Raw genomic sequence first — 25,589 nt, 5'->3', positions numbered from 1 at the left:
GAGCTGAATGCTGCCCACAGTGGGGCTCTACTTGTGCAGTCTCAATGACCACAGCCAGTTAATTACAGCTCCACTTCTCATTTCACAAAACACAGCAGCAGGAGTAGAAAGGTTCTCACTCAGATTCAACAAATATTTATATACAGATGGTAATTTCATAATATCCTATTCTGCTTAACAAGATGTTCTTCAGTTTCTGGAAGTCACGAGTTCCTAGAGGAAGAGTTTATTTTTATAAGTTGAGCTTTTGCAACCATTAGCTGTATGTAACATTCTGATCTTTGGGGAAGGAAAATGTTTATGAAAGACCCCATGGGTAATAATCACATAATCAAACACCATCGTGTGGGATAAGGATACAATTGTAATACAAACAAAAGTGACCTTTCCAGCTGAAGGGAAATTCAGAATTAATTTCTGACATGGTGGCATTGCTGTGTAGTGAAAGTTTTGCACTCTTACCTCAACTTGTGTTCCAAGTCCCCCAGAAGTGAAGTTTGATTCAAAGCCTGTCTTTTCCTTCACTATTGTGATTCTGAAAAAACAAAAAGAGGGGGGTGTTGTATGAAAATATACACTGAAAAGAATATATCTGGAAAAATAGAAAGATTCACATTGGACTGTCTGATGCAGTGGCATTAGAGCTGCAAAAATATCTGAGACTTGTTACAACATTAACTTTGTCCTTGAATATTAAGAAGCCACAACGTCCAGCCCTTTTTTTTTTGTCCAGTCAGTGAATACATTTGAGCATGATCTACTGCATTCATAGGATCATTTGTTGCCACCTAAGAATAGCAAGTGTATTTCTCCACTGACTTACTTTAAAGGCAGCAAAACAACCTTCATTCTTTCCAATCAGCAGTTCTCCCTCATTTATTGCCTACTGTCTTGTGTGCAATTAGTAATTTCTATGTCTTGGAATTCCATTATTCCCACAGCATTAAAGCCTTCTATGTGGAATGAAAGGTGAAAATAGGAAATTCTCTTAGTAATGCTTAAATTTGATATATTTTATGTGATATATTGTACCAGATTCTGTCATTTTAACATTTTGAAAATTGTATATCTATTTAAAACTAATAATTTTTTTTTCTGTTTGAATATTGTTTATGGAAAATTGCTTTTCACAAAATAAATTAGCAAAAGACACAGGCCTTATAAATGACCTGAGAAATCATCACAAGGCTTGGAAAAAATGGAAGCATTTGGTTTTTAGCAAGCTAAAACCTCAGCTCCAGGGTGTTTGGATGGGATTGACATTTTATTATTGGTCAGAGTATTTTCTGATTGTTGCTTCACTCTTGCTGCAGTTTCTACTCATCCCTTTTTCTTTGCCTCTTCATTATTTACACAAGAATCACGGGCTCTGTCAGAAAGCATTAGGCTTTTAGGTCACAGATATGTGATTAGCTGCACCTTCACCTTCTGTAAGGACCAGATTACACAGCTCAGTAGTGTCTCAGAGGAAAAAGGTAATTAAAATTCAGGGGACATGTGTTGTCATTCAGAAGTCAACAGACAGCGTTCCCATATGCATCTGATAGAATGAATGAGAAAAAAAATGCTACTTTAATGTCACTCCAGTTATATCAGTATTCAAGCCAGAGTTTGTGAAGTGTAAATTGAGTGTTTAATGATTGTATGGATACCTAGTTCTACAAGCTTTTCCAATAATGTCTAATTTTAAAATATGGGACAAAACTGCATCTGGCTCTACATGAATGCTCTAGAGAAGACTGAACACCCCACAGAGACAATTTCTAGTATGAAAAACTGTTTTCCTCTGTGCAAAGCAGGGCATTCTCCAGATACTGCATTAGTCCTAACATCACCTTCAGTTCAAGGACTTAAAACTGGCACCAGCTTAATATTAATATCTTTGGCAAGTAGTTAGCGCTTTTTGCTGATTTTAAGCAAAACCTCTATGCATTTATCAGACTTCTGAGAGATGTCACATGCCTCCTAGAGTCAGACTGAAGTATGAACTGTTTGATTTGGTGTAAAGATGGAGGAAGTTTCCTTAAGCAGATAGTTACAGACACCACAGTGGTAAAATATGTCTTGAATGCCTGTCTGTGTATTTCCTGGGAAGTTAACATGGTCCTTTTCTTCAGTATTTTGCTATATTTGAATTTTACCCGTAGATATTTGCTACAGTTGGTGGTCTATCAACAATTTTGCTGACTGATAGTTCATACCAATTCTTGTCATAAAGAAAAAAAAATCTGTGATAGTAGCATTAGAAACTTTTAAAATAATATAAACAGCAACTGGCAGTACAGAACAATCAAATCACTGGGATTTAATTTATAATTAGTTTTAACATCACCATTCTTTGGTAGGATATGAGGAAATTGTAAAGAGTTTTGGGTGTGAGAAACTACTTGGGAAAACTTGCTTAAGCAGAATTGCTGTATTTCTGACTTATTTCAGGTGTAACTTCTGTAGTATAAAAGCACTGAGCTCTTACCACAGAATCACACTGAATCTGATAAAATTAGTCCATGTTGATTTCAACACAGTCATTAGCTAGTCTCTACATAAGCAGCTCTGACTTTGGGCTCAGCATCTGGTGCATTATGTTAGACCTGAAGGGGTTGTACCTGTAAACAATAAAAAAAAAAAATTAAAATAATAATTTAGAAATCAAACATATTTGCCAACACCGAGTAATGAATATATATGCTGATATCAAATAGATTGTAAACAAATGATCATAAATAAGGATGGTTAATGTACAGTATTTGCAAATTACTATCCAAATGGTTCTTGTTGTGTCCATTTCTGTGACGTGCTTCTGCAGCATGACAAAAAGCTGACAATTTCAGGGGTTATTTTACTTTACAGTACTTCTGTATTGCATGTGGAGACAGGTTATTTACAAACAGTAGTTAGTTTTGGCACATAAATACTCAAGCAAACAAGGATTCCTGGAACTAGAAAGAAAACTTCCCGTAAAACGAAGATTGAACTCTCAAAAGTTCAAATAATACCTAAACTAAACATTACTAATCTTCAGAGGTTACGTGTTGTTTTCCTTACCTTCTGGTTTTCAAGTGCAGTGGTAGCAGAGTATTTAAAATCATACTTCTGTTCTCTGTAAGTTTGTAAAATGTTTTCTGATAGGGACTTTCTGTGTACTAATTATTACAGTGATTTATTTTCTGCACAAAACCAAGTTGATATGAGCATTGCCTTTACTGAACATTCCTTTCTTGCTTGAAATCATTACATTTTTCCAGGGATGACCAAAGAAACTATTGTTTCTTCGGGCAATGAAAGAGGAAGAGGAAGCAAACAAGAACAAGGAGATTAAAATACCACTAAAAATATGACAGCAGGCAAAACATGAAGCCCAAATTACTGCACATTTCATTATGTCAGTAAACATAAGAATGCAGAAAAGAGCATATGTATTGTTACGTGCAGTATTTATGCTAAAAGCAATGCTTAACACTTAATTTATGAGGAAAAAAAAGAAGCTGATACTACTATTCATCTAAAGAATTAGGTTGTATTAAAAGATGTCAGTAAGTCGTGGGGAATGGAGTAACTAATCCATGTGGACTTGGTTTCATGGACAGCCACTGACATTGGCCTGCACTCTCTATGCAGTATAACCTGGTAACCCAAACAGAGGGGGACATGCTGGAAACACTGAGTAACATTCCTTTAAAGGCATGGGTGGTGAGATGAAAGTATAATATTCTTGGGAAACAGTACCAGAGCAATATTTTATTTGTTAATTAGGCTCCCATAAAATTGTCTCTTTAAAGTCAGGTTTTTCTGCAGTCTTGTGATCTCTGGTTCTGTTGAAGACTAATGGCAGAGCATCAAAACACCCAATCCAAGTATGACTTGGTAACCTGAGTTGGATTTATCATTCCCTCGTTTTCAGGGTTAGGGCTTCAAATACAGTTTAGTGGAACTGCAAATGAGGTGCAAATAATTTTGAGGAAAGTAATTAATTTGATCAACAAGTTGTTAGGAGAGCTGAATTTCTTCCTCAGCAAAGAAGAAATAGCCCCCATGTCTTAGTGACTTTAATATTGTTAACTAAATGTGAGAAGCCCTGGCTCATGCCCACTAAATTCAGTGAGAAACATCTTGAATCCAAAAGATTTTGGATCAGGCACATTATTTTGATAGCTTTAAGATATAGGAATATATAGGACTGTAAGGGAGTAGAGCTGGTAAAATGAAATCTTGATTTCACTAAATTCAATAGGAATTCTACTGTTCACTTAGAAAAAGCTGAAATGGTTCATGATATATTACCTTAGTTAACTAAAGTACGATTGGGTGGGCTAGCTATGGAAAACTCGTGTATAATAATAGTAATTACTGTTATAAAGAAAATAACTCATTCATGAAGACCTGAATTTTCCTACCAGCAAGCTATTAAGAAATTTGTTAAGGTTTTACAAAAAGAACAAAGAAGGAAGAAACAATTCTAATTCCTCAAAAATGTAAAAAAAACCCCACCAGCCTAAGAGGTTTTCATTTTGATCCATCCTGTCAGATACAAAGAGTAAAACTGACCCTTTTGCATATACAAACACCAAGCAATTTCAGAGGCATCATCAGCAGAAAAAATACATTTCTACCAATGATAGGATCATGCATTATCCTTCAATACAACCTCATCTGCAGATAGTAAATACATTGGATGAAGTGGTGTAATAGTCCTGTTACATGGGAGTCGTATCACTGGCTCAGTGAAACTGCTGCTTTCCTGGCTCTTATGGCCTTAATTCCTGAAGTCAAAGTTATGTGTTTGAGGGATATACCCAAAAAAGACAACTAAAGGGAAGAAAATGTACCAAGGCGATCAGGAATAATAACAATAAAAAAATCCATAACATTCTGCTTTTAAAACTACATGTAACTTATGTGAATACTGTTATTAAAATGGGTTGTTTTTCTATACTTTGATGCCTCTACAGTATATTTCATTATTTCAAATTAATACTGGAAGAGGCTTTAGCTGAAAAACTTCCTTGATCTGAGACCAAAAGAAAGCATCATTAGCATAATTTCTTACAGTCCTTCTGTTAGTATTTTCAGGGACAAAAATATAATTATCTTTTTTGTAAAAAAAATTTAAAAAAAAAAACAACAAAAATCACAAAAAAAAAAATCCCCAGAAAAACTGTGAACATAGTGAAATTATGGAAGATCTAGATTACAACTCCAGTGAAAAATGTGGGACGAATTGGATAGAATATAAATATCAGTTCTGACTGAAGCATGAAACTTAGGCAAACAACAGGGAAAAAACCCCACCCTTTTTAGAACATTTTGAGATGTGTGAAAACTACAAATGCTAGAACTGTGAAAAGGAAACTGGGAATTTGATCCATATGTTCTGGAAATGCCACTGCCCACAGCTAAATTATTTTTGGAGAACAGAACAGAGAACAGAAGAACAACTGCTAACACTGTTATAAACACAGGGTCTTCCTGGTGATGCAAAGATCTTACCATGGCAGATATTAGGGAGTTACTGTTACCATTTGGATACCATATATGAAGAGACTATATTTAGTATGTTCTAGAGTAATTACTGTGGCCTGTGATATAATTTATCAATATTTATCTAATTCTCTGAGGACAAATCATTCTGCTGACTCCAAGGGGGAAAACCGCTATTCTGGGTGGTTTGCACTGCAATTGATTTTTTTTTTTAATATAGGTGAATATAATTAAAAAGCCTGAACTCATCTAAACAATTCTACTGTGTCAGAGAAGATCACATTTTAAGCTTGGGAAGCTCTTTATCATGGTATATTTTTACGAAGTGAAATATTTTTAAAATCTACAACATATGAAATAGCAGTATGACCTGGGGACAGATTCTCCTACTGCTTCTCAAAACCAAAAGCACATCATGCTGATTACAAGAGAAGTAACTACCAGTTAACTTGGGCTACCATTTAGTTGTTCTCAGGAATGTGTGACTGGAAGGGATGAACTTGACTTGTTCTGCTGTTAAAGACAACCAAATCCCATATTTCTATTCTGTACTTTTAGCAAGCAGGCTCTTCTTACCAATTGTCATCTTCCACTTTCTGCCTGAAGGCTGACCCTGGATGCTTTTTCCTCTGACAATTCAGTAGCCTGCAATTCTCACATTCTAATTTATTCTAGACAGTCAGTACCCATTTGTATCAACAGTATTCAGATATGCAACACATTCTCATAACTAGTTCACACTAGTAACTCTTGCCACCCAAAGGGGTAGAGACCAACATAAAGAGGGATAGATTTAAAGTATGTACATTTTTCTTGGCCATACCAGCAAACTCTCCCTATAAAAGTTGAAAGATAAATATAAAAAATTTTGAATGGTGGCAGCTATATACCATCTGTTTTGTTCTGGTTTAGAAAGGAATTTCATCAATCCATAATGTTCTATATACCACCTCTTCCTCACAACAGCCACTAAGCAAAGCCTAGCAACAGTTGTGCCTATCATATTGGAATAATCAAAAAATGAGTTTCTTTTATTACAAATGACATTTGGAAATTATATCAATAATGCACTTCTGTTCTGATACTAATTTTTACTCTACTTTGAAAAAATGTCTTTGCTAAGCAATTTATGAATTCTGAAAATAAATAGTTCTCTGCACATATAATCATCAAGCTTGAACAGTTTTTATTTTTCATGTCTTTATTCATTCTTTTCTACATAGTATTTGTGGAATTCAGCATCTGGAACGAGCAGGAAACAGGTTGACTCTCTTTGACTCCCTTTATTTCTGCATAGTGACATTTTCCACTGTGGGCTTTGGGGATGTTACACCCAAGATATGGCCTTCAAAGCTGCTTGTTGTCATTATGATCTGTGTTGCTCTTGTGGTGCTGCCCATCCAGGTAAATTTGGATTTTTCTTCTCTTTAGAATTGTTTTTAAAACAAAAGAATAATAATTGAAATAATTTATTGTTACTATTATTATTGCATAAAAAATGTCAGAAAAAAGAACCATCTTCTATTTTTTTTTCTTTTTCCTGTATGTTCTCCTATATTCTAGATTTATACTTAAAACCAGAGCACTAATAACAGTTTTCAAATGCTGATGAAAGCTTTCTGCTCCCATCATGTACCACAGAGCCCTTCTTTTATCCTGAGATACGGGTTTGTTATTAATGGAGCAATTTAAAAAAAAAGGCACAACAGTAGCCAGCACTTTCTTTATGAGTGTAGCATTTCCTCAGCAGGCTCTCCCTGTTTCTAATCTTGGTTCTCTCCACTTCCTCTCTTACTCTTACAGCTCAGTGCTAACTTGAAAAAAATCTCATTAAATCTGCAACTCCAGCAAACTGGGTTCACAGCTGTGTATGGTACACACACACACAGAGCCAAAAGCACAGTTAGGAATTTTTCATGCCTACTTAGGTTTAGGATTTTCTAACAGTTTTAACAGGAAAAGACTGATTTGTGAAAATCCAAATATTTCAAGGATTCAAAGGGCTTTGTTAAATTTGCACCAAGCATTTTCCAGCTCATTAGGTGAGGCTGGATGACAGAAACTCTGAGGTTACATGGGAAGCCCTGCCAAGATGTTCATTGTTCCACTGATCACCCAGACCTTGTGATAGAAAGAGAGGGTGTGGGGAGACACTGAGCATTTTCATCAAAGCTTATGGTAGACCTGCTAGACCATGAAGCTCCAAAGTTTCTCACACAGGCAGTTTCCAGACTCAACTTCTTTGACAGTGAACTAAAGCTCACTGTGAGCAGATAACACAGAAACTCCGGGAGGCTGGAAGCTCAAGCTCTTAGCATTAATTTTACTGAAGTTATTTGAATGCTTTAATTATAACCTAAATATTTAATGTCTGTATTCACAGATGTATGCGCTAATACAATTATATTCTCCCTCAGTGAAAAATTAGTAAAATATATATTCTATTGAAAACTAAAAGGTGCTCTGCTTAAGAAATTTGCAATTTCCTAGAATATAGATATTTCATCTTTCATACTTCAGAAATAAGACGTCTACATTAGCAGTAAATAATCTAGAATCTACTGGCCTTTCACATAAATTTACCTATTATTAGCTACTTTCTTTTATAACTGTAGTGATAATGGGGCTTCCTTCAGTTTTCCATACACAGAATGTGGGAGGCATTCTTTCCTGAGCTTTTGTCCTGCTATGATATGCAATCAGTTATTATTCATGATTCAACTTCCCCATCAGTTGAACGTGGATGAGAAAAAGCAGCTATCACAGAAACATATAGTTAAATTGAGCTCAGTATTAAGCATGTATTACTTATAAGAAGCTTTGAAATGGTGTTTGTATGTTTTATTACAGACTGCTACAGTATTCTCTTTAGTCTCAGGGATTCAGACTAGTAATATTTACTGTTAGCCTGCCTATATTGTTCAGGTGACAAAAGCAAATTTGCTGTATTAACAGCTGCTGTGTTTTCTGTGGTTTTAAATTGTATCTAAATTTATAAGACAGACTAGGGAGTATACAGTAGGTCACCTTCAGAACATTATAAAATCTCTGGGAAGAGTTATTGCCCAAACTAAGTCAAATGGTGCTTCTATCCAAGTAACGTGTGAAAATTTAACCTTTCATATGAGGGAACCACTTATGTCACATGGCACTAGATAAAGAGAGCCCAGAGGTATAAAATACTTAAAGAAATAAGGTACCAGCCTTCATTCTTTTCCAAAATCTTAAGATTTAATGTAATCTCATGATATTTTAATGAACTTTCACTGCTATTTGTGTGTGGTGGATTCTGGCACTACTGCCATGTTTAACAATCACCCTGTTATTCGTCTCATACACTTGAACATTTTACAAAGAAAAAGACATTGTGGGCTAAGGGCAGCTTTTTATAGAGGCATGAGTCTGAATGATGCAACATTGTCAAGTCATTATACAGTTGTACTGCACACCTACTTGTCTATATTCCACTGACAATTGGCATCTCTTGCAGTTTGAACAGCTGGCATATTTATGGATGGAGAGACAAAAGTCCGGTGGAAACTACAGTCGATATAGAGCTCAGACAGAAAAACATGTTGTGCTGTGTGTAAGCTCTCTGAAGATTGACTTACTTATGGATTTCTTAAATGAATTCTATGCTCACCCCAGATTGCAGGTACTGAGAGTTAAAAAAAAAAAAAAATTAAAAAAATAAGAAACGCAAAATACTGATTTATTTTTTTTTTCCCCAGAAAGGCTTCTGAAATGGTCTTTAATTTGTAAAACTGAATTTGGGAATAGCTAGCAGAATTGGGAATCTATAACTGCAGTAAGAAGCTGAGGTATAGAATTTTAAATTGAGGTAAATAGACTAAAAAGGTAGAATTACTGTCTTGTTGAATTATGCCAGTCCTTTTAGAAACATGAATTTCCATGCAAATTCCTTAGATTCTATCCCAAAGTAGAAAATAAATGAAAGTGGTTTTTTCCCCATTATTTTGGGACTGGATCAAAAAATCCTCATAAGTCAAAGCATCTTTTGGTTTTCATGTTTTGCTTTGTTTTTTGCCAGTGTTTGGAATCAGAATAGGTGAGATTGAAAGGGACCACAGTGGGTCATCTGGTCCAACTTCCCTGCTCAAGCAGGGTCATCCTAGAGCACCCTGCACAGGATTTTAAAGATTAGATCCTTTTGGAATTGTGGAAATTAGGAAATAAGTATTTGTACTTTAAAGGACAAAGACCTTAAAAAATTACACAGAAGAGATTTTCTTAGTGTACACATATTCCCTGGTTACTGCAAACTTGTCATATGACTTGTTTGGAACATCTGAAAGCCTATTTACATGAGACAGCAATTTGGATTTGTTATCATTACCTTTGCTACAGACTATTTCTTTTACTAAATCTTCTCTATGCCTTTTACTAAGTTACCTGTGTACCATGCTTCATTAACTAGTGCAAAAAAATCACACAAATACAATCCTCAATTGGCTGAGCAACAATTTGCCGAATCCCAAATCCAAAATATTCCCCAAAATAATTAGCTAGCAAGAGCCATAAGCAAATGCACAAAGAAATCACATTTTTCATAGATGCAAACACAAATTGAAATCCAAAATTTAGTCAACTAACCTGAAGAATGAGTCAGGTTCTGTGATACACTGGAGACAAAGAAGAAAAGTCCAAATACTACATAGGAAGAATAAAAGAGCTTATATACATTCCCTTCACAGCTGAAATCAAGTTTGACTCAATGATCTTAGAGATCTTTTCCAACCTTAATGATTCTATGAACTGGGAAGCTGAAGGATGCAGGTGCACTGCATTCAGTGCACAAAGCTTTCCACAAACCCTGAGTGTCCCAAGGAAGACTTCTGTGACAGGCCTGTCCTAAGCTCTCAGTTTCTCCTCTCATGTTCCATTTACCCCTCCTTTTAATCTCTGCACACATGTATGCTTCAGACCAACCTTTCTTTTCCTAACAAGGACTACCTGTAGCACAGGAACCAGAGTATGGAATCACCCATTAATGTAAAGGAAAAAAAAAAAGGGGAAATCAGCTCTGACTATCAGTGACTATCAGAGACATTTTTGACATCCCAAGTCACTACTGACTCATTCTCCAGCAATAATAAATGGTAACATAGGAAAATAAGATGACTATTCTCCCTTTTTTTTTATTGACAGGACTATTATGTCGTTATTTTGTGCCCTACTGAGATGGATGCTCAGGTGCGAAGGGTGTTACAAATCCCAATGTGGTCCCAAAGAGTTATCTACCTGCAAGGCTCAGCACTAAAAGATCAAGACCTGCTGAGAGCCAAGTAGGCAAATATTGATCATGTTTTTTTGCTTTTGTTTCACTCATATTGTTTGATAAATAGTTTTAACAAACAACAAAAGCTGTGCTAGAAGGAAATGTGTATTTAGAATGTGTATTTAGAAAGCAAAGCAAAGCTCTTTGATATAATTAGTTTTCCTTAATATCTGAAATTTTTCAAGGAACAAATATCTGTGAGCATTTTCATTTGGCTGGATTTTTTTTACTGTCTTTCTGTCTTAGTGTTTAAAGGTATTGAAACAGAATGCTTGTGATTTCCTCTGAAAAAGCAGAACAGTATATTCCAAAATGACAGTAATGATAGAATATGTCTCTATTTCTTGAGAAAATACGGTAAATGTGATGGTAGTTCTCCTGACCAACTAAAGAGAAAAAAAGGAAACATAATTAATTATCACCCTTTGAACCCACTGTACAGTTTTGCTTTCTTCTTAAGTTCAGCCCGGCAATATTAAGCACCTATTCTGCCTCCATATAGTCTTCCTTCAGGGCCCTCCTCTTACCACATACATCCACCCCTTCTAAGAAATGCTCTCTGCTCTCCGCTAGTTAATAGTGAATGGCGCTTACCAAAACACATCAGTCACACACAGTTCCTCACACACACCTCCCCCCCATTCCTCAATCAGTCGAGCCTGTGAAGGAATTCTTAGTGGAATTCACATAGAATGATTGTCTCTCTACACTCTCCAGAGAGAAAGTTGATTCTTAGCAAATAACTGAGTTAACCTATCGGCATTGCTCTATAATGTAGATGTTGAAAAATGAAGCCAATAGCTGTCTATTTGTGTCATTCAGCCTTCTTTACCCAAAGGGAGTTATTTCCAAGAATCTCATCTGTGAGAAGCCTCATGAGCAGTGTTATCTTCTCAGACTTCTGTCACTGAAAAAACAGCTACTTCTACATCTGTTTAAAATTTGACAAGACAATAAAGCTTTTTTCAGGAATAGAAATTTTCTTTTAGCGAAATTCCTTTTTTTTTTTTTTTTATTCTTGCTGATTTTGAGAAGGAATTCATGTGTGGATTTAGCTGACATTTGTTCCACACATTAGGAGAAGAAAAATTAGGCTGTTCCCTAAATATAATCTTGATATTCACTTATAATAACCTGGAGGTAGTCAGCTGTGGAACTGTGCTTTTTTCCTGCAGAACATGTAATTGAATGTACCTGTCACAGAATAATTTTCAGCCTCTCCTGAGAGAAGCAGCATACTGGGAATTTAATAGAACATTTAATATGAAATATAACCCAGTACCAAGACGTTTGCTGCATTTCTTTTTAATGAGAACATAATGTGCTGAGAAGATAACAAGGCACATGGTAAACTTATTCTAATAAATAATGGTTAAAAGCAACAACAAAACTATTAAGAAGTATCTCATTATCAAAATTTATACATATATTATTTGTGAAATCCAATGTGAAAATAACATGATGGAGGTCACACCACAAAGTAAAGGAATATCAAAAATTGGCTGATTGTGTAAGTAGGGAGTAGTCAGTTAATAAAAGACTGTATTTTTCTTTCTATGCCCTAGTACACAATTTGACTTTAGAAAAATGATACTCATTCTTTCTTCCTGTCTTTGAAGGCATCACTTTGCAAACTTTTGGTGTTCTCTGAACAGTGTTTATGTGTGCAGCTTTAACAAAGAAACTGAATAAATTCTGTCATGAGGTGCCACACTGTTCATTAGCATGACTGGAGACTTTACAGCTACTTCAGCCACTGAAACAACACAGTAACTGGTTAAAACAGTTCTCATTCTCCATGTAGACTAGCACTAGACAGTGAATAACACTACCATGCTTGATTTCTTTCCCCTACAGCTTTCTTCCATATTCTGTCATGACCTCAAATATTTTTTCTCTCTGCCCTCCACTTTCTTAGGTGAACCATATTAATTCTTTTTCTTTGGCTTATACTTTTTTCATTCACAAATTTCTCTTCTGTATATGAAGTCCCTTTAATTTCTGCCATCCCTAAGCAACAGAACTGTTGGGTTTTTTTGCCTCAGAGTCAGTTTACTGGCATGTAAAAATGGTATAATTGACAAAGCTTTTTTAGTTTTAAGGACATTTAATAACACTTCTCTCATACTCTGCGTTCTAATAAATGTTTTCAACACATATGTCATTAATGTTTCTGTTGTCTAAATTAATGACATTCACAGATGTTAGTTGCTGGTTATTATCCTTGTCATATGTGGCTGAAGTGATTCAAGAATTTACAAAAAAACATTGGGGAAAAAGATGAATATGTTCACATAAGGTTTCATTTCCTTATGAAATCATCTATATATACTGTCATCCAAGTTACCTCATCAGCTCTCATCAAAATCTCATCTAATTTCCTACAATTTTGGTAAAGACCCTATCTTCCCAATACTGCTCCCATATTTAGCTGAAATTACTCATACAGCTCCCATAATTTCTTCCTAATCAAAAATGCCATGAACTGAAAATAGTTCATTTAATGCATACATACACAGAAATGTTTTTTAACCCAAACACATTATTCTTGGATGTCTACCCAACTTCCTGCTATCGCTAGGCAAGACAAGTCTATATTAAGTTACCTGCCCCATCTTTTTCATTCTTATCAATAATAACTTGGGCATATCATACCCTTACACACTAGGCAGACTGGTGCTATTTATCCACCTTTTATACTCACAGCAGATACTTATTTTGCAGATTAAGCACGCTTGAGGTCACTCTGCTTTTATTAGTTTGGCACGGCTTCTACTGGCACCAGGGAAAGAAATGAGAACAGAGAGACTAAACTTTCTCTGTGTTCTGTTTTTATATGCAAGATTAGGAACTGTGAAACACGAGTCCATGTAAATACTCTGTTGGAATGTAACAGTCTTGTCTCCTCTCTTCTAGAATGGATGATGCTGAAGCTTGTTTCATACTGAGCAGCCGCTGTGAGGTGGACAGGACAGCAGCTGTGAGTTTGGAAGAAATAACTAGGAATGAATGTGCATGTTGTTATACTGATACTGCCCTTTAGATACTAAATTACATGACTTACCTACCAAAGAAGTTCAGATTTTACACTGTTTTAGTTACACATTTTTTTTAAAAAAGTGGAAATTTATACATTCTTACAAACTTTAAAAAACTTCAAAAAAACAATTTTCACACTGAATAAAGTAAATTTTTATCAGGTTTTTTTTTATGCAACAATGGCAGAATAGCATAGAAGCACTATCATAGTACCTTGTAGATAAATTGATAATTGGTCATTAATCACTCCTAAGAATAGTAGTTTGTCAAAAGATTTCTATTCAAATCACCTGGACTAATATCAGTGTTTGCTCTAGATATTCAATTCAAAGAATTATAGTTATTAAAAAGAGATATATATCACCTGACTGGTATTTTCGTACAGAACTATCGAAGAAGTATTAAAAGTTTACCACTAACAAAGTAAAGACTGAATTCAACTTACAAATTCATATGTGACTAACACCAAAAAAACCAATATATCTGAGAGTATTTGACTATTTTTCATATTGGCCAATTTCAAAAATACAAATGGCAGGACTCAGTTTGTATGGCTTTGCCCGTGCTACTAGTTACTTGCAATCAATTAAGTTAGTGTCCAAAAAGGAAGACTGCTAATACGAATCTTTATTCTGTGATAAAAGAAAAAAACTATTTTAATATAAACTAGAACCCTTCCAGCTCATGAAATTAATTATTGATCACAAAAATCCAGGAAAAAAGTCCACTGAGGAAGGATTTATGAACATAACTTTAAATTTTTCACCACAAGCTATACACAAAATTATTGAATGCTTGCCTCTAATCAGTTCCATCTCAAACTCCAAAGGAAGTTCAGAATAAATCTGAATATTCCCAAAGATGCTTAAAAATTGCCTAACAAGACTGAACCAGTTTATAATTCAGTAAGTAAGATTTAAGCAATCTCAATTAGAAATACTGGTTTGCTGCTACATTATAAGGAATAGCAATTATTTTTCTAAATGTTAAAAATAGAGACAGTAAAACACGGGAAATGAGGGGTTTGCATTACATATCCAGTATTTCTTAATATACTCTCTGTCTGCTATGAAAAGGTAGTTGTTTCCATACCTGCACATGCAGCATATCAGAGAAGGGAGAACAATAAAAGCAACATAAGCTGCAGCTAGCAAGAAAAAAGGATATTTCCTTGTTAGGCAAGTGAACCCTCAGAACAAATTTTATCAAACATAATTTATTTTCCATAGACTATCAGCATGCTGTAAAAAAATATTTTATTCAAGGCTAAAGATCCTGTTCTGGTCCCATCGCTTGCAGAAAGTCACTGAACTCCTTGACAAATAAATCCTTGCTCCTACTAAAACACTGAAACTTAATGAGCTAAGAGCTTTGAATTTGATTCATCAGCACTGGACTCCTGCAAATGCAATAGTGAAAGCCAGTGAACTGGCAGCAAGTAATCCTGGAGTAGTCAAGCAAGGCAAGCACACTGTTTGGAAGGGACAGAGGGTCTGGGTACTTAGGGACAAGAATACCTGGGAAAATACTGGTAACTTCTGAGAGACTGAAAAGTATCAAAAAAGCCAAGCTCACTTGCCTAAATTAGCCATGAGTTCAGAAAAAGTCAGCAACAACATCTCATCTCACAACGTGAGATACATGACAGTTGCGCAGTGGTTAGAAATGAGAAATCCCGTATATAAGCAGAGCACGTGACTTACATTGCACTTGGTAGGTTTATGCAGCATTAAGGACAGCTACATCAGCTGTTCATCTCTGCTCATAACTGCTCCAGAATTTATGCAAAGACAAGACAATTTTCACCTCTGCTGAACCATACCATAGAGCAGACAGTGGACTCTACATACAGCTCACAGAGCTTCCATCCATTCTGGCCAGCACTGTCTAGTTTGGGCTTTGGAGTCATGGTCAGCTCCATCTCTCTCTAGGCAGCCTTTCTGTTCTCAAGGACTGGTGTTTTCCTCAGGAAACACCAAACTGGTATGAGGCACATTTCAGCTGCCAGTACAGACTATTATCAGATCTCATTTATCTTTGCATCTGAAGCATACCAACAGGCATATCTTACCAAGGACACAATCCTGTTACCTTCTTCTGGGACAGAGTGCCCTGCTGGAGGGCTGGCTGGCCAGTCATAATAGTGCAGTATCTCAGCTCTAGCAATGATATTCTGAGGGCCAGTGGGATCTGAAGCTTTTAAACAAGGTGTCACCTCCCTGTCTTGTTTTCTTTTTTATTGTCAGATTACTTTTTCACAGGGAATGCAATTATTTATACTGCAAGTAGAAAACAGGACAATTTTTTGTTTAGTTAGTTTTATTTTACTGCCCCCTAGAGCTTTGAAATGAAATGGATTTAATTTCCTACGTTGTTCCAGCTCTAGTCTTTACTAACAACTTTAGTTGTTAGTTACAGTTTGTCACTGGGCTGAAGGAAGTTCAGCTGTTATCCCAGAATCAATCTTTATAACTACAACTGATTTTTCACCCTGTTGTCATGAAGCTAACAAACTGATTAAGACAGTCTTGGATCCTCTCCTATATCTGACAACTGTCAAAATAAAAGGAGGAGATTCCTGACCAGAACAGCTGTTGCTACTCAAGTGATTTTTCGAAGTCCCTGAGAGTTTTTCTCTCCCCAGCTACAGTCCTCAAGCAGAGGATCTACTCATTTGCCATGGATACTTGACTGCAATGGCTGTTCATTGCTTGCTATTTCATTAGTAAATAAGTTTTAATGACAACATTTTTTCAACTAACAGCTTTGTTCTGATGCTTTCTGAAAATTCAAAGATGGTCTGGTTCAAGCTTGCACCTTTTTTCCCCCTCTTCCATTAATCAAATTGTGTGACACTACTGTACTGGCAATCTAAGTTACACTGTCTTAAGAGCATCAAAATACGGATGCAGACATAGGAGGATATAACTAATTTATCAAGTTGCGTGGCAAGAAGATGATTAAATTAACAGATTTATTTTAAAATATTACATGTATTTCTTTGAGTTCGGGTGATTAAATTCCTGTTGCACCCACTTTAAAACTTAAACAGCTTTTCATACATAAAATTCATTATCACCCCTATATAAACCACCATTTGTAACAGTGGTATCACCAATACTATACGGAGAGACTGAATCTAAGAAATCACTTGAAGTGCCTAACTGTATTTTTGGCTCTCTCTCTCCTTGAGTGCTTCTTCAGGGTAGAATTTGGGAGAATAACTGGGCAAAAAAACTCAGAAACACTGATAACCAGCTTTTGTACACAAACATCTGTATATACTAAGTGAAAAGAGAGAAAAAGAAGCAATAATGCAAGTTATTAGATGAACAGCACATACGCTGAGTTCATTGTATGAAGCTGTACAGGGCATTTAAGTATCCGTTTTATATATATTACATGTTTGTAGACTGTTGCTTCAGTGAGTTAGCAAATGGAATGCAAGGCATATTTTGCAGTGTTACGACTGCAAATGTGCCAAAAAATCATCAAGAGATCCTAATTTTGAAATCTTTTGCTTTTCTATACAATTGCATAAAAATATTTTATGTTGAGATTCCTACTTTTAGTTTTATGACACCCACGTCTATTGATCTATGTTTGTTTGGGTTTTTAATAAAATAGCATCATTTGAATAATTTTATGAAACAATCTTCATTCTTATATTTAACAATTATTGCACATTATGAAAAAACCAGGCTTTTTAGACAAAATAATAAAAAAAAATCAAGAAAATATCTAACATAGAAGTAACTATACTTCTAGGCATGTGGCATACAGAAAACAGCCTCTTCTCACCACTTTTGCCAGCCAGAGTGGTCTGAATGATTACTATGGAAAGAAACGGAGGAAACTGGTAATGGCAAACCCTGTGTCATTAAGCCACACCATCACTGCAAGTGACTGCTTCCCTGATACCTTTTGCATAAAAAGATTAAGTAACATCTTCAACAACACATGATTTTCAAATCTGTCCCTAGTCCACTCCCAAGCCTCTTACTATTCCTGTAATGTATCCATATGACTGCCATCCATCATATGACCCAGCCATTTGCTATTTCTACAGTGTGTTGGCATTTCATCACATTAAGACAAAACAGCAAAACCCCTAATGACCAAAAAAAAAAAAAAATCCTAAGGAGGATAAGAAAAAGTGACTGTATACATGGAAAACTTACAGCAGGTTACATCCAAGTTCTGGAATCTCCTGAATGCGCACAGCAATCCTACATCTATGAAACTATTAATAAGAAAAAAGAGAAATAATGTATTTTACTATTCTCAAAAGGTCTTCCTCTTATGACTCCATTTTAGTATTTCTAGTAGAAAAAGTACTTGCTAACATCTCAATTGACATTAAAATATTATGGTTTGAAAATGTCAATTACGCCCTGTTCCAGGCAGAGATTTTCCCTTGTGTTCAGGAGTCTGAAAGCTTTTCTTATTGCTGATGCTGCAAATATAATGAATCATTCTTTATATTTTATCTTTTAATACCACCAATGCCATGACTAGGCAAGGCATTTCAATCCAAGTATTGTTTCCTAGATGCAGCTCTTATATTCCTTTTTGGTTTTGAAATAACTAAAAACTGATGGCTGATACACTGAATTTAGTCTTATTTCACAAAATTCAAAATATTAATGTATTATCACATAGATTATTCTCTAGGATAGCAGTATTCGTCCTTGCCATAGGACAAAAATAACAGGCTGAGAAATCTCTTGGAATCTTTGGTCAGTAGCCGGCAAAATTCTGACGTCAGTTGTGCAAATGTTTTAGTTGCACGAAAACGTAGATCTGCTTTTAATTAAACTGTTATTTTTTAGATTTAGCCACAATTTTAAACCCTCACTTCCTGATGTCCTCATTTAAGGCTATTTTAATTTTGAGTCTCTTTGGAAAGACATCTCTGCTACATCATTCTTGATTAATTAGACATGACTCATCACTGCCATCTAAGTTTTCACACAATTCTTCCACATCCAAATGTCACCCCTTTCCAAATGACATGATCCCTTGATGACACTTGCAGAAAGATAGGAGACGGTCAAAATACCTTATTAGTGGAAGATTTCTGTAAACAAGCTCTCTATTCTGCGTTCCAACCAATATAATATATTACACTAGGATCCTAGGATTACAAACATTAGAGGAAAGCTGAGGAGGTCTCTAATCTGACAGTCAGTTATGAATGCAGACCATGTCACTCAGGGTTTTACTTAGGTTCGTGTGGAATTTTCCGAGGGAGCAGATAGCATAGCAGGAACTTCACTGTCTGTTTTCATGGGCAAAAGGGTTCTTGTATCCAGCCTGAATCTTTCTTCTCAGTTTACAGCCATTGTCTCTTGTCTTCCAGCCATGCAACATTGTGCACAGCCTGGCTCCATCTGCTCAATAACCATCCCATAGATAATGGAGGTTGCTGTTTCCCCCCCTGAAGCCATCTCTTCTGCAGGCTGAACAGGCTCCCTTCCCTCACCCTCTGCTCACAGGGTCTCTGATTCTGCCTGACCTCCTTGGTGATTCTCTGCTGAACTCAATCCAACTTATACTGCTGTATTGAGGGCCTGCAAGCTGGATGCAATGTCTAGATTCAATCTAACTTGTGCTGAGTAGAGGGGGATAATCACTGCTCTCCACCTACTCACTGTGCTTCTGTTAAAGCAGCCCAGGATGCTGCCAGACCATACTCAGCTCACTCTCTGCTGGGACCCCCAGGTCTTCGCCAGCAGAGCTGCTGCTGCCAGTCAGCCCCCAGCCTGTGCCAGTGCAGGGGGTTACTCAGTCTCAGAGACATGACTGTGCTTGTGCTCTTGCGGAATTTTATGAGGTTCTTGTCCGCCCATTCCTCCATCTTGTCTTGGTCCATGTGAATGACAGTCCTGGCCTCAAGTGTTTTGACAGTTCCTTCCAGTTTGGTGTCATTTGCAAATCTGCTAACCACGCACTCTTACCCCTCCTCCAGGTCACGGGTGAAGATGTTTAGCAGTACAGGTTCCAGTAGAGATCCCTGTGGCACTCCCATTTGCCCCAGGACTTTGGGCAGAGTTCATGCCCTAAGACTCCAGTCATCATTTATCCACATAAATTTTGCACTCCTCCAGACTGTAATGTCTGAACATGGAGGAGAGAATACAGATTTTTCTGGTGTTGTTGGAGACTTCACCTTTCAAAGATAAGAATGCAACTCTTCAAGGACATTGGTCAGCTCTGTCTGTACCCATCTGATGCTGCAGGCTCTTATGGGCTGGTCTCTGAAGCAATCCCTGTCAAGATCATCCCCTCCTGGTGATCCTCCTCCTGCTTGAGCCTGCCTCAAAGCAGAGGCCTGAGAGAACACAGAGTGCCTCAGCCTTGTCCACATCTGCAGAATCACTGGATAGTTTGTCTATGTGTATATGTAATTATGTAATACACATAATATGTAATATTACTTATATAAGGTGTACATAAACATCCACACCAGCTGGTATATAATTACTAGTCTTAAAATGAGTTTTCCTCAGTGGAGTCAGTCTGATAATAGATTCTTTTTCTAATGTGACATGGTTATTTGTCATCACCTCATACTTTTTATTCTAGGATCATCAAACCATTTTAAGAGCCTGGGCAGTTAAAGACTTTGCTCCAAATTGTCCTTTGTATGTCCAGATATTGAAACCTGAGAATAAATTCCACATTAAGTTTGCAGGTAAGTGTGAGATTTCAGTAATTGAAGCACTTGTTAGTATTTGGCAGTTTGTTTCATAAACACACAAGCAAAGTGAGAATCCCTGGACATATTTACTGGTTAGAAGCTGATTAAGAGTGCAGTGTTGTAAAATAACATGTGCTGTATGTGTCCTATCAATGGTAAAATGTCATGTTTTACATTAAACACTTAGTTGTAAGCACTTTTAAGAATTATTAGTCTTATGTCACATAATGAAGAGAGTAGAATTCTTTCATTATAACACATTGCTACTCCTTAATTATAGATCCAGCTAGGTCTCCAGCTTACTATATCCATGTCTGTAAGTCATTTCTGTCTAAAAATCATACTAAGGGATATATAAGAAAATCTACGCAGAAAAGGCCAGATTTAATTCAACAAACAAGTAGGGGAAAAAATCTTCTCATTGGACTATTTTTTTCTAAGTGGTATGGAAAACATTATTTTAATTACTTGCAAACATTTTGGAAAGAGACATATAATTTAATTCTACATCCAGTAAAATGCATGCCTTAGAAACTGGCATAAAATGCAAACTGATGCTAGAAAATTTTAAAAAATTCACTCATATAAAAAGACATTACCAGCTTTAATTTGACAAACTTTCTCTGCAATATGTAGGTAGGTCTCTCTTTCTCTGTCTATATACAAATACATATGTACATACAGACATAAATATGCTTATGTGCAAAAACACAACAATACTTTTATAATGAACTAATATATAATGAGTCTCTCTGAAGTAGAGGAAAAGTTTTCCTTTTCAGCTTTAATTTTGAAAATTCAGTTTTATTGACAGATATTCTAAGGAAGAAAAGATTGCTGATTCATGCAAAAATCAAAACAACTCTATGGAAAAATATTAATCTCCTCCATCATACCAGAATGTGATAAAAAAGTAAATTCTAGTGCAGAACAGTCCCAGAGCAACAGTTAAAGCTGTAATTTTAAAAGCTACTGAATTTACCACTAAGTTAGAAAGAAAAAAAAAAAGCATCAATAGCAGTTCTGAAGTTATAAAAGTGTAATCTCAAACTATGAGATGGCACAGCAGGGAATAAGGCTCATGCTGTGACAGGAATGATAATGCTTTTTCATCTCTCCTTTAAAACCACATAACACAAACATAATCTCTTCTCCCTACCCATGGCCACTTTTCTTTATCAGTAACTGTGTTAATTTGTTGTTCCAAATTGTGTTTTTAAGAGAGTTTCATTATCCTTAATGGCTTGTCTCTGTAGGAACTTACATAAAACTAGACTTGCAAAACAGAGGTAATTTTTTATATCTCTTCTAAGTCTAGGATAGAGAATTTGGACCAAAACAACCAACCAATCAATCCCCCCCCCCAAACCTCTTTTGGTCATATTTCCTTCAACTGAACTTCAGCATCACCACTGGATGCTTCCCTACTGCAAGGGGTTAGGGCACTGACAGAGCCGTGAGAGCAACATTTAATTGCATACATTTTCCTAAGAGGACTCTCCTGTTATTCATCTCATCCAACTCCTCTTCATTCTGAAATATGTATCCAGTGGGAGCTGCAGACAATAGACCTATCCAGAGTGCTTACAAATAAAATTTGTCATAACCATTCGGAACGTTTTTCTAAGTGCTTTTCCTATTATGATTCAAGACTGCTTTTTTACTGCCTTAATGCAAAAGCTTCTTTTAAATTTAATATTCCTTTAAAAAATGACTTCTTTCTTCTGGAAGTTTCCCCAAATAATATTGTGCATTTTTATGGACTGAAATATTCAGTAATAGGATTTCTTTTTCTTTTTTTTTTTCCCCCTCTTTATGCACAGTTTTAGAGGCTATAACTGTCAAAAATAAAGTTTCTGAATTTAGAAAAAATACAACCAAATAGTTCCAGAAAGTCCTCCTAACTAAAGTTGACTTTTAACTACATTGAAAATTTATAAAACACTATAAGCCCAGTTTCTCAGCAGCTTAGATTAGGCTGACCAGTCTTCCTAGATGGTATGAGACAGTCCTGAAATTTAGACCCTGACTGCCTTTACCCAAACAATAGCATCCTGGAGATCTTCTGCCTTTGGCATCAGAAATAGTATATAGGCAGATAATTGTTATAATTTATTCACACACAGAAAACAAGACTTACAGATTCTTCCTGTCTTTAATGAGAGCATGAAAACTTATTTTTGTCATCAAAACAAGAAAATTGAGTTACTTTTGCCAGGGTCATATGGCCTGTCAGAAAGGCAGGTTTCCTGGTTTCTCACCTGAGGCTGGACATACATCCTTGCATTCTGTGCCTTCTGTTAATTTTTACAATGGATTTTAACTACTTCATTTAAAATGGTAACTTATGCTTCTATTAATACAGTGGCATAAGCGTTTGTCCCAGCAAACCCCACTGCAAGTTTAAGGTATGAACCCTCTAAATACACAGTCACTCTAACATGAAAGTTGTCAGATGGGCAAGGAAACACTGTCTTACCTCTTAAACTGAAATTCTTTGATTTCTCCTTAGAAATTTCCAATATATAAATGCCTTGACATGCCCAGGTTTTCTGTCAGTAATACTGCATTTTCCTTTGTTGGCAGTTACATATAGTTTTCTTATGTTTCATATGCTTATGTTCCCACTTTTTCTTCAAACACATGGGGCTACAAAAGGCTATGTATCCTTACTGCATGTCTGGCCTTGCATTTCAGCACAAATGGGAAACTAAAATTGTCCTTGGCAGAGCGATATATGCAATTCAGAGACTGGACTAAATCACATATTTTCTGAGTTGAACTTAAAACTTTTATATATATTTATATATATATATATATATATGCTAGAAAATAAATTAATTACCTTTACCTTGACTGTTTAGAAATTATGCATAATTACAATTCCAGGAAATGGGGATACATTTTGACATTCTCTATTTATTCAAAACGCACCAATGAATTAGCACAGATTGTTGAAGTCTGACGTTAAACCTTCAGTAGTTTATTTGAAAGGAACATAGTCCAGATTCACCGAAATGGATATTGAATGCATCTGATGATTAATCTATCCAATTACAGATAAAAATAGTCTCCAGGTAATGGATGGGCATTTTTCCCTATCTGGTCTGGTAGTGGTTATGTTAATTTATTAAATTGACAAAACTAAGGTTTCTCAGAATAACCGTGCCAGGTCTAGGACATGCTTACCACATGGCTGCTGCTGCAGTCATAAATCAGTATTCTGACTCTGTTTTATGGTCAATAACATTACATAAACCATAACTCACCACACTGCATTACTACATCTGTTTGAGACAGCCTTAGAAACATAATTTCTGTCGAAATATATTTTCAACAGAAACTACAGCTTCTGGAAATTCTAAATGGAATATTTCATTTGTACAAATGCAATCACAGTATTTCTTTTTGGTAAACTGATTTGACATATTTATTATTCATTTCAAGATAAACCCAAGTTTTCCTTGGCTGCTTTACTGTCACCCCAAATGAGCAATTTGCTGATTCTGGTACTTGCTGTCAGAGGACCTGAATGGTGTCCAAGACCTGAGGAGTGGGACAGCTGTCACCCAGCTTCCTCCCTTCTCACTTTAGAAGATAAAGCAGCAGATAAAGTTCTGAATAGTCCTCACCACAGCTCCACAGTGAGTCCTGAACATACATACAAAACAGGGTAATGTTATAGACAAGTTATAATCTGTCAATGAATTGGAGAAATGAGCAAAGTATTTTTTACCTGATCTGTGGCTTATACAAGAACTTAACTGCACCCAAGAGGAGAAACCCATAGTACCTCTCTTTGTGTTTCAAATGGCTACAATATTTCTAGTAGAGGTAATTAGATCACTGAAGAAGCTTTCACATGGTGGTGTCAGAGTACCTCTGAGAAGTCAAAAGCATCAAAACACTTCTGAAGTCTGTGGGGTGTTATTTTCATATACCTATTTTACAGATGCTTAACAAGTCATGAAAGGCATAATTAACTCACACAAGGTCAAAGTCTACAACTGGTGTAGAAATAGTCCTACAAGTCCCAGCATCATGGCTCTTGATGAAAAAACACTTGACAGCACAATGTGGATCTCTTAGACATACAAGATTAGAATGGTTGTTGTAGGACAGCAGTCTCTGTTTGCTGTATACTATATCCTTTGTTAGATAATACTTTACATAAAATCTGTCCAAAAAGTCCACCACATATTGTAGAGAGTATAGAACATACAGAGGATTTAAGTCTAAGTTATACTTTTCATTTGCATTGTGCTATCCATGATACTTTAATTTTCTTTTATATATATTAAATCATCATGTCCAATTTGGCTCAAGTATGTGATCTGAAATAACAATGAAATAATTTTCTTGTGTATTTTTTCTTGCTTGTATTTTCAAAATTATTAGCTATAGTATAAAAACATTCTAAACAGAAAAAATAAGGGGAGATTATTTAGCCAAATCCTATACAAATTAAAAAAATATGTAAAATTCTCATTCCTTCATTACGAGGAAGTTGGTATTCACTTTCATAAATCTTTGCCATCTGACTGATGGTAACAGAATGCAGATATTCCATCCAACCACTAGACTATGTCTTACTCTCTCAAAATCTCTGGTTTGAAATTCAAATAGATTTATTAATGGCATAAGGTCAACTAAAAGAACGTATTTCTATCTGAAATATTTTCTGCAGAAATATTTAATTGCTATAAGTGAAATACATTTACAGGAGGAAAAATCTTATTTTGTCTTATATTTGACAGTGTCTTTATATAACTAAATTCATCCCTTCCCTATGACATTTAAATAGGCCTTGATCTTCAGAAAATGACAGAATTAATTTCTCCTTTCAGTAGTCAATGATTCTGTTACTGAAAAGCCTCTTGATATTTCAAAACAATAGGGAACAAAGAAGGCATACTTTGTAGGCCTTCACTTTAATTTTCAGTAAGTGTCATGCTTATAGCTATATTCTGACTAGAAAGTATATTAGGCAAGGTGGTCCTAAGGATTTCAATGATATATTAATGAAACTAGAAGCATATCTATGTAGATAGCTCAGATCTAGGTGGGGAA

At 35.7% G+C, this 25,589-nt stretch overlaps 1 protein-coding gene across 3 annotated transcripts in view; it reads left to right on the top strand.

The window, feature by feature from the left end:
- Window positions 1–25,589, top strand: part of KCNT2 (potassium sodium-activated channel subfamily T member 2) — an 88,190-nt gene that overhangs the window by 26,380 nt on the left and 36,221 nt on the right. For all 3 annotated transcript variants that reach the window (XM_018079139.2, XM_018079137.2, XM_018079136.2), the window contains exons 9-13: window positions 6,702–6,882; window positions 8,969–9,133; window positions 10,648–10,784; window positions 13,694–13,757; window positions 20,405–20,513. In XM_018079139.2, the coding sequence (XP_017934628.1) occupies window positions 6,702–6,882; window positions 8,969–9,133; window positions 10,648–10,784; window positions 13,694–13,757; window positions 20,405–20,513 (656 nt within the window). The remainder of the gene's footprint in view (window positions 1–6,701; window positions 6,883–8,968; window positions 9,134–10,647; window positions 10,785–13,693; window positions 13,758–20,404; window positions 20,514–25,589) is intronic.

The sequence above is a fragment of the Manacus vitellinus genome, unplaced genomic scaffold, assembly GCF_001715985.3.
Source record: "Manacus vitellinus isolate BGI_N305 unplaced genomic scaffold, ASM171598v3 scaffold_44_pilon, whole genome shotgun sequence".
NCBI classification, from domain to species: Eukaryota; Metazoa; Chordata; class Aves; order Passeriformes; family Pipridae; genus Manacus; species Manacus vitellinus.
This window is presented reverse-complemented; position numbering and strand designations above follow the sequence as displayed.